At 37.0% G+C, this 14,721-nt stretch overlaps 1 protein-coding gene across 3 annotated transcripts in view; it reads left to right on the forward strand.

Moving 5' to 3' along the window:
• PELI1 (pellino E3 ubiquitin protein ligase 1) overlaps positions 1-14,258 on the forward strand; it is a 51,549-nt gene extending 37,291 nt beyond the window's left edge. For 2 of the 3 annotated variants that reach the window (XM_007189735.2, XM_057558663.1), the window contains exons 2-7: positions 2,150-2,289; positions 4,967-5,096; positions 8,445-8,546; positions 10,784-10,981; positions 11,072-11,260; positions 11,837-14,258. In XM_007189735.2, the coding sequence (XP_007189797.1) occupies positions 2,219-2,289; positions 4,967-5,096; positions 8,445-8,546; positions 10,784-10,981; positions 11,072-11,260; positions 11,837-12,403 (1,257 nt within the window). In that variant the 5' untranslated portion in view covers positions 2,150-2,218 and the 3' untranslated portion in view covers positions 12,404-14,258. The remainder of the gene's footprint in view (positions 1-2,149; positions 2,290-4,966; positions 5,097-8,444; positions 8,547-10,783; positions 10,982-11,071; positions 11,261-11,836) is intronic. The other variant, XM_057558664.1, reaches the window with a different exon arrangement.
• Positions 14,259-14,721: the final 463 nt, after the last annotated feature.

The raw sequence follows: 14,721 nt of genomic DNA on the forward strand, positions 1-14,721 counted from the left end.
GCTTTCTCCAGTTGTGGCAAGCGGGGGCCACTCTTCATCGCGATGCGCGGGCCTCTCACCGTCGCGGCCTCTCTCGTTGCGGAGCACAGGCTCCAGACGCGCAGGCTCAGCAGTTGTGGCTCACGGGCCCAGCCGCTCTGTGGCATGTGGGATCTTCCCAGGCCAGGGCTCGAACCCGTGTCCCCTGCATCAGCAGGCAGACTCTCAACCACTGCGCCTCCTGGGAAGCCCTTTACCCATATTTTTACTACCATGTTCTTTCTTCTTTTCTGATGTTCCAAGTTTTTTTTCTTATCTTCTGTCTAGAGAATTCCCTCTAGCCATTCTATTAGAGTAGATCTGCTGGTGACAAATTCTCTTAATTTCCCCTCATCTGAGAATGTCTTGATTTCCCCTCCATTTTTGTTGGGTGTAGGAATCTGGTTGATAGTTATTTTCTTTCAGCACTTGAAAAGGGCCACTTTCTTCTGGCTTCTATAGTTTCTGGTGAAAAATTAATTGTCATTCTAATTGTTTTTTCCCCATAGGTAAGGTGTAGTTTTTCTCTGACTGCTTTTAAGAAAATTTCTTTGCCTTTAGTTTTCAAAAGTTTAATTCTGATGTGTCTTGGCATAGATTTCTTTAGTTTTATCCTGTGTGGGGTTTGTTCAGCTTCCTGAATCTGTGGTTTTGTTTCTCTTTTCAGATTTGGTGAGTTTCAGTCATTATTTCTTTGAGTACTTTTTCAGCTCCACTCTTTCTCCTTTCATTCTGGACTCTGGTGATACAAATATTAGATCTTTTGCTGTAGCCCCACAGGTCCATGAGGCTCTGTTTTTTTTGTTGTTGTTTTTTGTTTTCCAGTCTATTTTTCTCTCTGTTGGTCACACTGGGTACTTTCTGTCTTCCAGTTCACTGATCCTTTACTACATTCCTTCCATTCTGGGTTGAGCCCATCCAGTGAGCTTTATATACCTTCTGTTTCTTTGCAGAGACTTTATATTTTTTTGTTTGTTTGTTTGTCTATCCCAAACTTGTTTGTAATTGATTACTGAAGCATTTTTATCATGACTGGTTTAAAATCTTTGTTAGATAATTCTCACATCTATGTCATCTAAGTTTTGGCATCTGTTGATTATCTTTTTGCATTGTTTTAATTCTGTCTAGTTCTTGATATAATAAGTGGGTTTTTTTTGAAACCTGGACATTTTTGTATTAAGTTCTGACACTGGATATTATCCAGACCTTCTGTTTTCACTGGCTTTTCCTCACATTGCTCTGTCAGGGGAAGAGGGGGAGCCTCTTTGTTACTGCCAGGTGGACATGGAAGTCCAGGTTCCCTCCTCAGCCTCCATTGACACCTGAGGGAAGGAGATCCTGCCTAGTCCAGGATGGAAGTCCAGCTCTAGACCACTCCCCGTGGTCTCCACTGACACCACTAGGGAAGAGGAGGGGGCATGTTACTAGCCAACAGGGTGGAAGTGCTGGCTTTCTACTTGACCTGCTCTGACACTACCTGTGGCAGGGGCAGGGCCAGGGGAGGTCAGGCCGCCTCATTATGGCCTCATGAGGTAGAAGTCTGGGCTCCCCACTCAGGCCTTGCTGGTGAGGGTGGTGGTAGGGTCACAGTGTTTCCTGTGGTGTTGGCTGCAGTAGAGCAGTTATTGTCAAAAGTTTTCTGTCTTGCTAAGGCTGCCATTTTCTTGTTCCTTTGATTAAAGAGGCCAGACATTTGTCAGGTGTTTGTTTGTTTTTCTGTCTGCCAGTTGGCATTTCCAGGTTGCTAGATTCTTCAGCTCCAAGTGTGGGATTATATTAGGCAAAAAGAAAACCCAAAGAACTCACCACTGTTCCGCCTTCTCTCTACTTTTCAGAGTCGTCTTATGTATTATATATAATGTCCAGGGTTTTTAGTTATAATTACCAGAAATAGTAGGGAAAATAATGTCTACTTCATCTTCCTGGAACCAGAAGTTGCTAAATTTACATTTTTAACGTATTTAAACGGTTATATCAAATATATAACCATTATTGGGGAAAATGTCACATACTTTATATATTATGTGATACTTTGCATAATATTGTGCTCACAAGGACTGCTAGAAAAGAACATCTTTATTTAAACTGAAATTCATTGTTCAAATTATTAATGAAAACTTTTCCCCTCTAGGAAATAATGCAAAAGGTGTCCCAAGGCTCCTGATCAGTGAACAGAGATTTGAGAAAAACAGCCAAGCTCATGTTTTCTCCTGATCAAGAAAATCATCCATCCAAAGCACCAGTAAAATACGGTGAACTCATTGTCTTAGGGTAAGGTTTCTCCATCTGATGAGCATATAATTGAATGATATATGGTAACTTGAACATCTAGGTTAAAAGTACCTTTTTTAGAATTTATATCCTACCGATTTCCAAAGAGTATTTAGAGCTATAGAATAGTATTACCAAATCAAGAAACTCTTTTAATTCTCATTTTATTATCATCTTTTATAAGTACTCAAATGCTACATAAACTCTGCCTCACCCTCACCCCTAGAAAGGACAAACCTTAAAGATGAAGTAAAAGTGGTATTTGTCTAAAGTCACATAGCCAGTCCATTTGTCTTTCCTGTCCCTTCTTTTAGAAAATTTGCCTCAGCTACTTTACCAAAAATCCCCTCTCTGCTTAGGTCATTTCGTGTGGGTTAGTATTTATTTATTCCTTTCCCCTCTGAGGTAGCCAGGACCTTGCTACTTGTTTACTTCAAAAGTAATCTCATCCATTCAACTGACACAGATACAATCTGTGATTGAGGAATAGATGATTCCATTATTTCAGTTTATTCAATCTAAACTTGCCACAGCTGTCAAAATGGAGACACAATGTTAGTCTGTTTACTAGAGATCTCAGAAACTAGAAATTGTGAAATTTACTTTCCCCCTACTGTTTCTCTCCTGCTTAAAAAGCAGCTCTAGACATTACAACATGTTTTAGAATCAGTTTGGTGCAAATTCTTCTTTAAGTGAGAATATGTCTATTGTTTCAGATAAGAAAGTAAGAAAAACTGGGGAGATAATATGGCATTACTAAGCTTGAGTGGAAGCCAGGAATCCTGGATTCCAGTGCTTATTCCAACACTGCTAGCTGTATGGCCTTAGGCAAGTCAGTTAACCATTCTGGGCCTTAGTTTCCTCTTCTGTAAAATGACAGGTAGACAAGATCATCTAAGGCCCTTTGAGATAAAAAAGCAGGTTTTTTCTCAAAAACAATTTAAAAGATTGTAAACAATATAGTAACTACAATATTACAATTTCAAATCACATAGATTTTGATGTATTAGTGACAAACAGCTTTTAACCACCAAAAACTATTCAGAGTTAAATTCTTCAGGAAATTTGAGTCATTTGAAGACTTAGAATTTAAAATTTAGTATATGGTTTAAACTGGGTCTTTTAGCCCAGCAGTTTCTCAGTTAATCTTATCAGTAGTAGTTGTCTCTGTACCTGGCACTTGGTATCTTAAAATGCAAATAATGCTTCTTCTCAACCCTCTAGAAGGAGAAGTCAAGCTACATAAGGTTGTCAGTTTCATGCTGTTGCTTTTTAAAAAAGAGCTCTGAGCTGCAGGAACACAGTGTGGGAATAGAGAGCATATGTCCAGAAGAGGAACAAGGCAAGCTCTGGGTGGACAGTAGTGAGGGGCAGTGAGGAGCCCACAGTGGGTGGGCTGGGGCCAGCACAGCCTAGAACAGCAGACTTCATGCATTAGCTGCCAGACGCCACTCTGAACTTCCAGCAGGGGTTTTCTCCAGTAGAGTCAGAGTGTGTGACATTTTATAAAGGTTCAGTGTAATTTCTGTATCTGACAGTCTTTGAGTAAACTCCCTTCCCTTCCTCGTCAGACACTAACGTAGGCCATTTTACAAGTACATTCTCCTCCACCCCGAAAACTGTCCCCATTCCTTGCCTCATTTTCCCCCGGATTAACCAACTGTAAATAAGAAACCATCAAACCAAAGATTTTTGTCGGGCGGTGAGAAGATAGTACATGAAGAGAGGTGATTATTAAGCTACCGTTCATGCCGCAACGGTGCAGTAAAGAATGAAAAAAGAATGACAAACACCTGGATTCCAATTCTAGCTTTGCCGGTGTCACTTGTGTGACCTTCAGGAAATAACTTAATTCCTCTGCGCCTCTGAGGAGCTTAATTCCTCTGAGGGATAACTTAATTCCTAACCTGTAACAGTGGCTAGTTGGGTGCCAGCCTCGCAGTTTTTATGAGAATGGATTAAGTGAGGTGATGTGTGGAACAGAGCCCACTAGTGCCTAGTACATAGTAAACACCCAGATGTTTTGAACTTTTTTCCTATTAGTTCAGTCCTTGCTTCCTTGGCTTAGCTTTAGGGCATAATATATGCTATCATGGAGAAATGGTCATAAGGTCTGAACAACAAAAGTATGTTTAACTACCACTTCGTTACACTCAGTCAGGCAGGTTTTGCTGACATCATGTGAATGTGAGTGTGTATATGCAAGTAGCTGAGACTTAAATCTAAAAATTCCTTATTTCAGAAGTTCAGCTATTAATAAAATGTTTGGTTCATAGTTAAAGGAGATTATATTGTACTTTTAAAGGTTGTATTAGCACATGCAAACTCACCTTTTTAAAAAAAAGAATGCGTCACATGAAGATCATATATGCCATTAATCAGCTCTTGATTATCTTGAATAAAAGAGGGAAGGAAAATATGGATAATTCACAGCTGTGTGTAATCCAAAAGGTGCTTCTCTGTGACTTCGAATGTCACCAGAAAGAATCTCATTTTGTTTCACACTCAGGCAGCTGGTCTGAGGATCAGCAATTGCTAGAAGTTAATTCCAGACATGTATAATCTGCTAATACATAATGAATTGGGGATTGATCCTCTAAGATGAAGTGTAAAACATTTGTTTTAGAATTGTGTGGTTCTTACATGAGATCCCCTAAACTTTTTTCTCCTCCATCAGGTATAATGGGTCTCTCCCAAACGGCGATAGAGGAAGGAGGAAAAGTAGGTTTGCTTTGTTTAAAAGACCTAAGGCAAATGGGGTGAAGCCCAGCACTGTGCATATTGCTTGTACTCCTCAGGCTGCAAAGGTAAAAAATAAAATAAAATAAAAATAAAAACTAAATAAATTAACTTGGAGAAATTGAAAGACTTGTACTTGCTGTTTATATTCTCTAGCATTCCCTTCACATTCTGTACCAGAAGTTTCCTTTTGTTTGGGTGGGAGAAGACGCTTTGGAGATAGGATATCTGAAGAACTGCCATCTGGAAGAGCATAGGACTTTTTTTTTTTTATGACAAACTGGCATCAGAGGGTGGAAATTAGAAGGGAATAATTCCTTTTTCTTATTAAAAAGGTGGGGTGGGGTGGGGCCAGGGCTTTATGTAGTATTTGGAATTGTGAAACTCCCTTGAGAAGTAGGGCGTCCTGCTATTACCAGAGAGACCCCGCCTGGGCTGGGCAGGGAATGTGGTTCATAATATTTGTATTCAGGTACTAGAAGCATGTTTGGATGGGGTGATTTTTTTAACTAAAGATCCTATGGATGCTCTTGTTTTTATTTATTTTTTGTTTTATGATCGTCATGGCTTTTAGCATACTGCCTTGAACACAGTAGACCTCAATAACTATTAAATTGAATCAAAGCTATGAAAGCAAATACCCAATTGTGTCTATAATATAACTTCTCAATCTCCTGGACTATTTAATGCTTCTCACCCCCTTTTTATTTCCCAACCAAGATCTCAAGAAGCTGGGCCACCATTTCAGGACCCTTGGGCTTTTCCTAGACAATAAGGGGGAATTTCAGATCTTTACATTTCCTGTGAATTCCTCTACTTCCAATTTTATAACAGACTGAATTTGATACTGTGGTGAGTGAATAAAAATTACAAAGAGTTCTTTGACTTCTGGAAGTATCTATATCTTTAGCTAAGCAGCCCCAGAATGTACATTAATATTACACCATCTGAGGTATATTTTTGTAGGTTTAATAAAAGAGAGAGAAATTGGCATACAGTGCCTTGCTCTAGGTCACAGCTCTGGTCCCTGAAGTCAGTTGGATTTTTGGCTTTGTTTCATATCCAGTGTGGTGTCTAAACAGGAGTTCTCATGCCTTGAGTAGTCTTCCTCTTTTACTGTTCGAGAACCAGTGAATGTAGAAAAGGGACAGTTTCTTTTAGGTGTTTCTTTCTGCTCCTTTGCAGAGAAGGGATGTACTGATAAATAATAAGCAGGTAGTGGAGTGGAAGGCTTATTGATCCAATCTGAGGAGCTTCTTTCCAGTATTTCCCCACAGAAGTGCTCTTGACATTTTGGGTGTGCCAATTCTTCTCTATACAGGACTGTCCTACGTGTTGTAGGATATTTAATATTCTTGGTCCTCAGCCACTAAATGCCACTTTAAGCCCTCAAATCATTGTGACGGCCAAAACTTGCACCTACGTATTTCCAAATGCCCCTTACACAGCTAATATTACCTCTGGTTGAGACCCACTATCAGAAATCTTTCTGATCCTTACTTCTATAATTTCCTATTCTGTACTTTTCTTCATATTTTTACTGTCATGCTCCTAATGTTTTCATTGTTGGCTCCTTTTCATCTTTACTAGGCAACAAGAATCTTAGGGGTCAAAAATTGACATTTTCCTCTTTCAGTTTTGGAGGGATGTGGTAATGAGGTCGTGAAGAAAACTAATTGTTTAGTCTGGCAGTCATCTGGGATGAGTGGTTAAACCCTGCCTTCCAGTCCAGTGAGAACTTGACATAGTTCTTATTCTCAATCTAAGAGTAGGTCTAATAGTTTAAAAAACAAACAAACAAACAACAGAAAAAAACCAGGGCCTGACAATCTCAAAGTACACAAAACCTGTGTTTTTAAATCCCTTTAGCCATTAAGAATTAACTTCCAAAATACTGAGCAATTCTTTCATTGAAAAATCAGTTGCTTAATGCTGAGTTAAAATAATTATAGGTTTTTAAACCTTTAAAACCATTTTGTAATGTTTATGAAGACATAATGTGTAGTAAAACATGTTAAGCACGTGCATGGGAGTGACCTACACTGCACTCTTGAGATTCAGTACCTCCACAGAGAGAGGGGAGTAGGGAAGGACATGTAAGCAGCCTTCATTATATCTGCAGTTTAATTTCTTTTAAAAAATCAGAAGCAAAAAATGGCATTAGTAAGAATGATAAAGCTGGGTAGTTAGTACCCAGGTGTTTATTTATTCTCTTTGTATATTTGAAAATTTCATGATCTTAATTATCTTAAAACTGTGGTTTTAAGGCTTTATCTATTACAGATTAGCTACAAATTGAAACCAAGTAAAATTTTATAATGCCAAAGTTCTAATTAAGAAAGTTTTTTCATTTAGCCTCTTTGCTGCCTATAATCATTCTTCTATGTCTTTCTGTTTTCCTTCTATGCAACCTGTTTCCACTTCCTTTGTGCAGGTTTTTCCCCCTCTGCTATTATCGTCAACTCATATACATAGAAAACGCCTGAAAACAAAACTGAAACGTTCTTTTTAGCAATGTTTTTAGTTTGGCATAAGTCAGAAGTACAGTCATAAGCATTGTATCCATTTCCTTTGGTATGCTTAATCATTCTATGAATTTTTCTGTATCTAGCCCAGCATATGGCAAATATTTGTCATCTACAGAGTCACAGAATGGCTAGGAAAACCAATTATCTCTGCTTATTTGTTAACTTTAAACCTCTTTGAGTTACTTTAAAAATAAGACTCCTCTTATCTTGCAAGATTTTGTATTTTCTCCTTATCAGAGCACTACTGAGTACTGCTTTCAGTTTCTACCTGGGATTTGGTTTCGATTACCTTATAATTTAAAATACTTATAATGGAGACTCAGATTGTATAATGTTTTTATACAGTGAACTTATGTTCTTACTCTATAATTGCTTCAGTGTACAGACATACCTCAGATATATTTGGGGTTCAGTTCTAGACCACCACAATAAAGCAAATCACAACAAATTTTTTTGGTTTCCCAGTGCATATAAAAGTTATGTTTACACTATGCTGTATTCTACTAAGTGTGCAATAATAGCATTATGTCTAAAAAAATAATGTATATACGTTAATTTAAAAATACTTTATTGCTAAAAAATGCTAACCGTCATCTGACAGTGCAGAGTTGGCACAAACCTTCAGTTTGTAAAAAAAAAAAAAAAAAACGCAATATCCGTGAAGCATAATAAAATGAGGTCTGCCTGGATTCTTCCGCATCCCACTTAACCTAAGAAACCACTGTCACAGCCGAGGTTACGGAAGAGTTATTAATCTCTACCCTAAATTTCAGGGGGAAAATATGTTACACACATAATAAATAGATGACCTTTTTTTTTTTAATGAAAAGATTATCTATTTTGATTGACCTACCTGCTAATTTTTGCTATTGATCTTTCCTTCCTTAGGCAATAAGCAACAAGGACCAGCATAGCATATCATACACCTTGTCTCGGGCCCAGACAGTGGTGGTTGAATATACTCATGACAGCAACACTGATATGTTTCAGGTATTGTAACATCTCCATTTTTTTTTTTTTAAGTTAAAAACCTGTTGTAAGTGACTTTTGCTGTGGTCTGATTAAGATTTGTCATATTTTAGTGCATTTCATTAAAATATATATTGATTTCTAAACCATATATAGAAGTCCATGTAGCATGGTTAAAAGATGGGCTCTGAAATCAGAATTCCTGGTAAACATTACTTAGTTACTCTCTGCCTCCGTTTCCTCCTATAAAGTGCAGATAATAGAACTTCCCTCAGGCGACTATTAGGAGGCTTAAATGTGTTAGTACCTATAAAGTCCTCAGAACTGTGCCAGGTACCTGGTAAACACTTAGCTATTAATATTAGTAGCTATAATAATTATTAGCTATTATTATCTAAAAAAAGGAACCAAGAGAGATTTTGTACACATTTATGATTTTTTTTTTTGCTATTACTTGTCACCTTCCTCTCTAGGCAACTGAAACTACAGGCAGTTTCTAACTGTTCACATCATATATGTGGAGTCAAACTTGCTTCTCAGCACATATTTGGTCAAAGCTATTGGCGATAACAGTTTTTATTTCTCTCATTCTTTGTACCAATCCAGTGCTGATGGTTTTATAAATTGATAGATGATGGAAAAGCTAAACCCAAAGACGTAAGCAAAATTCATGATATCTTCTCCCTTAATATTGGGTTTTGTAAGGCCTTGCGCTTTTTTGAAACAAATGGGACATAAAGTACCTAATAATGTTGTTCTTATACTTGTAGTCCCAATGACTTTTCAGTTTTTCTTTATTTTACAAGAATTAAATGAAGATGAATAAGGCCTGGAGGTGTCTTTGCTGTAGTCAGTAACAAAGTATTTCTTAAAGTCACTCTCCCCCACATCCTTTTAATGGAATGCTGAATTTTTTAGAACAGTAGAAATATTTTTAGTTCCAAAGGTCTGAGACCGTTTTCTTTGGATATCATATTCTTAAAAATAAAGGGACATCCAATGTTACATTTTTTAACCAACAAATTTCCCCCTAACACTATCCAAACTAAATAAAAACTTTGTACTTGGTGGCAGGATAAAAACACTGAAGAATTTTATCTAAAAGTATGCTGATATAAGGAATTCTTAAAGCTCAACTATGCAAAGAATGACTTAAGAGTCGTCATCTTTGTAAAGGGTCAATATTTTTTCTTAGTAACGGTATTCTTTAATTTTTTATGATACTACTTTATAACAAAGACATTAATGAACTGATTTCTAAATGTTTACTTTAAAACTCTGTGACATTTGTCACTTTTGTCATCTCTTCCACTGATTTCCTTTTTTCTTTTCAACATTCATCTTCCAAAATGAAATTAATTTATACTTGCTAGACCTTTGAAGATGTTTAATTCACTGACACCTCACCCAGCAGAACTTAGTTCTAAGAACCTTGTCTCTCTGAAATATGGCCAAGAACGAGGAAGAAAACAAAAAGGACACCTAGGCATATAAGATAAATGCCACAAAGTCCATGCACTTTTCCCTGCTCCCTGGAGAATCCCTTAGGCCATCACTAGGAACCTTTTGAAATACTGTTCTTTGAAGTTTGGTTATTTTGATTTCTCAACCCATGGCAGAATTAGAGTAACTAGTTAGAGGAGGGGTATGCTGCTAGAGGCAAATATGCCCAACAGCAATAGATGGTAGCTGACAACCTGACGGAAGAGACACAAGAATCCTGTGAATTATACATAAGACCTCAAAGCACGGCTTTGTAAACCTTTAACATAAGGATCAGCGTTCCTTTACACCTTTATAGCACCTGAAGACATCAGTGCAGTTCAGCTTAATATAAATGGTATTCGTAGTGTAATGTCCTGGAGTCATCATAAAAGATTTACTTTTATGTTCATTATACTCTGTTAAGGAAACTAGAGTAATACATGGTAGACATATTTCTGTCCAAAGGGGTTAAAATTAAAATCTGCAGCCACCTAGAAATCTCAGCCATCCTAAACTCTTCATTCCCTGAGGGTTTCATATATTCTGGGTTGTAAGTTCCTACTAAATTTTATTGCTCTAAGTGATTACTACATCAGAGGAAATGTGACAGATTGGTTTTCAAGGGTATAGATGCCCCAGAGTTAAGTATGATAAGTTTGAGCATTAGAAATTTCAGAGGCTTAATGATTTCACCTTACTGTTTGTGCCTTTCTTGAGTGGATTTTCCACTGTGTTCCTTTGAATAGGTTTATAGATATTTGTTTTTCCCTTAGATTGGTCGGTCGACTGAAAGTCCCATTGACTTTGTAGTAACTGACACAGTTCCTGGAAGTCAAAGTAATTCTGATACACAGTCAGTGCAAAGCACCATATCAAGATTTGCCTGTAGAATCATATGTGAACGGAATCCCCCCTTTACAGCACGGATTTATGCTGCAGGATTTGACTCATCAAAAAACATCTTTCTTGGGGTAAAAAGCTTTTTTCCTAAATGTTGCATTTTATAACCACTTCTATTTCCCAATTACAAATAAACAGAAGCTCACTATTTTTCCTACTAGGAGAAGGCTGCCAAATGGAAGACATCAGATGGACAGATGGATGGCTTGACCACCAATGGCGTTCTTGTTATGCATCCACGCAATGGGTTCACAGAAGACTCCAAGCCTGGAATATGGAGAGAAATATCAGTGTGTGGAAATGTATTCAGCCTGCGTGAAACCAGATCAGCTCAGCAGCGAGGGAAAATGGTAAGTACTGGATGTAGCTTCTTATTTAACAACAGTAAACGCATAGGGTGAGTTGGACTGAGTGCATTACATATTCCCAAAAACTATTAAATCTTTTGCTGACGCAGAGTACCAAGTATGGCTATCAAGTGCTGACTACCAAATACTATACCAGGAGGATAATATCTTAATGTTTCAATTAGAACACTCTAAAAATTTATTCTTCTTTTATATTATGTTAATATATTTTAAAACCTAAGCTTTCCCAATTTAAACAGCACTCTGTGTATTTTCTACTTGTATCTGTATATCTTTGACCAGCATATTTACCAAATTGGAAATATTAAAATTACTGATCAGCCAGATGTTTTAATCATAAATTGTCTTTACTATAAAGCTGAAAAGAGGTAAGTTACTGCTCAATATTTTATCCTTGATTTTCAAACCCATCTTTTTCATGACTGCCATTCGAGTTTCTTAAATAAACAACCAGAGGAAATCTTGATTCTTGAGTAAGGAGCACGTAAGACTGAAACTCTTAGGTAAAAATCCAAAACTCAGTGGTGAATGTGTTTTTTTGATTCTTGTTTCCTCTAGGTGGAAATTGAAACCAATCAGTTACAAGATGGCTCATTAATTGACCTCTGTGGTGCAACATTGCTGTGGCGTACTGCAGAAGGCCTTTCCCACACTCCTACCGTGAAGCATTTAGAAGCTTTAAGACAGGAAATCAATGCAGCACGACCTCAGTGCCCTGTAGGGTTCAACACACTAGCATTTCCTAGTATGAAGAGGAAAGATGTTGTTGATGAAAAGCAACCATGGGTGTATCTGAACTGCGGCCATGTGCATGGCTATCATAACTGGGGAAACAAAGAAGAACGTGATGGAAAAGATCGTGAATGTCCTATGTGTAGGTCTGTTGGTCCCTATGTCCCTCTGTGGCTTGGATGTGAAGCTGGATTTTATGTGGACGCCGGCCCTCCAACCCATGCGTTTAGCCCGTGTGGGCATGTGTGTTCAGAAAAGACAACTGCCTACTGGTCCCAGATCCCGCTTCCACATGGTACTCATACTTTTCATGCAGCCTGTCCCTTTTGTGCACATCAGTTGGCTGGTGAACAAGGCTACATCAGACTTATTTTCCAAGGACCTCTAGACTAACAGACCGTTGTCCTCCAGGACTACATTATACATTTATAAGCTAAGTGATTTGGGTTTTCCAACCTGTTGTCCACATCACAGTTTTTCTGCTCTGGTCATTTGCATTAAGATGAGTAATTTTTTTAAACATTTATAATAAATAGTAGCAATTTCTGAGCAAAAATCTGGGAAACTCAAGCAAAGGAATTTCCAAAAGTACCAGACTTCTGAATTCTGAGTTTTGAAAATATATTTTGAGGAGAAAAAGACATAGTCTAATTTGATGCCTTCATTTTAGTGTTTTGAATCACCCATCCTCAGTGTTGAAAAATTGTTTTGTATAACTGAGGATACTGTTGGTTCAAACTATGTTAGTTTACAGTTTGTTGCAAACATTGTAAAATACAGCAACATGTATATTAACTTTTTTTCTATTTATCTTTATTATAGAAAATACCTTAGAATGTTCTTGGTAGAGTAGCATGGTAACGATGGTCTCACACTCTTGGTGTGAATGGTAGTTTAGCAAGCATAGCTCAAGGATTTGCAAAGTTAGGAAGAAGGACAAGAGAGCCTCTCTCCCCACCCCCATCTAAATATGAAATTTGGTAAATTAGAATACTTTGTAAAAACAAATTCATATTAATTACCATTATGTAAGAGGTGTTTGTTTTTAACCACATTGAAGATAATCAGGAAAGATTTTTTTTCCTCAATGTTTCTCCCATGTGTAGTACTATAACAAAAACTTAATGCTAAGAAACATTTCACATGCTCCTTTGAATATGCAATTTAATCTAGATTATCTATTTTTCTCCCATGATAACTAATCTGTTTTTAGTATCAGCAACATTTGGCAAGTTTATTTTTTAGATATAAACTGTGGTTCATCTGTTCACTGTTTCTAGAAAAAAAATCATTCCCATGAGAAAAAGCATAAATAACAAGAAAGGAGAGTGATTTGATTTGCTTTTAGAAAAAGAAATGCTTAATTAACTATCCTGTATTTGGACTTATTCAGGTAAGAAATTTAGAGAGATATAAAGGGTTGAATGACAACAGTGCTCTTTTTTTTTTAATCTAGCAGACCAGCCTTAACTGTGGGCTTGAATCCTAAAAGGACAGTTGCCACAGTGTGACTCAAGGAAATGCTTGGTTGGCAAATGAGCACCAGTGACAGCCAAATGGAGGGACATACTTGCATGGTCAGTTTATTCTCTAATTCCAGTAAGTTCTTTGCTTTCAGAAGCAAGAAAACATTTCTTCTCCCCTCCCCCCACCCCCCCTTTTTTTTTTTTAACACACCACAAGGAAAGTATAGACAGTTGCACTACATCAAACCCTTTGTGACACTTGTAGAAATCAGTACACTTTTAGATTAGACAGAATCATTTTTTTAATCTTTTGTTTTCCTTTAGTTCGAAAAATTGTATTATACTTAATTGACTCTAGCAAAATTTTGTATGTGGTAGCACAGCTTTAATTTATCCTATTACAGTGCTGTTCTGAATTTTCTTTTGGTTTTTAAAAAACAAAACCTGTTGCTTAGAAGCCATGAACTATTTTACTTTACTTCAACTTGTCAAAATTTCCTTGTTTTAAAAAATCATTTGGGTTCACTCAGGAAATGCATGTCAGGAAACTTTGTATTATAAGTTGACTAGTTGTGATGTATCAGTAACTGCTGTTACTCCTTTTTCAAAGAAATATAATTGATTTTGAAGTTTTCTAGATTGTCACATGCTTTGTGACTAATGCAAGGAAATCAAGTCCTGTGTTGTATTTGTTCTAGTCATTTCTATTCAGGCTATATATTGTAGCTGATTTTTATTTGCAATTAATTTATTCAAACTGAGTAAATACTTTTCAAAATAGATATTTGAATTTGCCTTTGTGAGTTCATTTTTGCATAACTGAGAATGGGAAACCAGAAGTGAAAACTTGTGGACAAATCTAGTCCACACTCCAAAAATATTCACTTGAAATAGATGAGGAGTTTGCATTTAATGTAACACTTTAAATCTCTGGTTCTCTTGGGAAAGCATCTCTTACTTATCAATAGAGGAACTTCTTTAGTGGTTGAATAATTGAGGCCTTTTTCTAAGTTAAGCCCTGCTGGAGAGATGGCTTGTAGCAAGTTGCGTACTAGACCGTTTAATAGTGCCTCAGTGATCATAAAAGGTTCATGTTCTTCCCGAGGTGCCTGAATTTCCTCCTACCAACTAAGAAAAATCTGGTTCACTTTCTATCAAATTTAAGTTTTGAAAACTCAGGTAATTTAAATCTTTAGTCATACTTTTTCTGTTCAAGCATTTTAATTATTAACTCTTTCATTTTGC

Source organism: Balaenoptera acutorostrata, chromosome 12, assembly GCF_949987535.1.
Source record: "Balaenoptera acutorostrata chromosome 12, mBalAcu1.1, whole genome shotgun sequence".
Lineage (NCBI taxonomy): Eukaryota > Metazoa > Chordata > Mammalia > Artiodactyla > Balaenopteridae > Balaenoptera > Balaenoptera acutorostrata.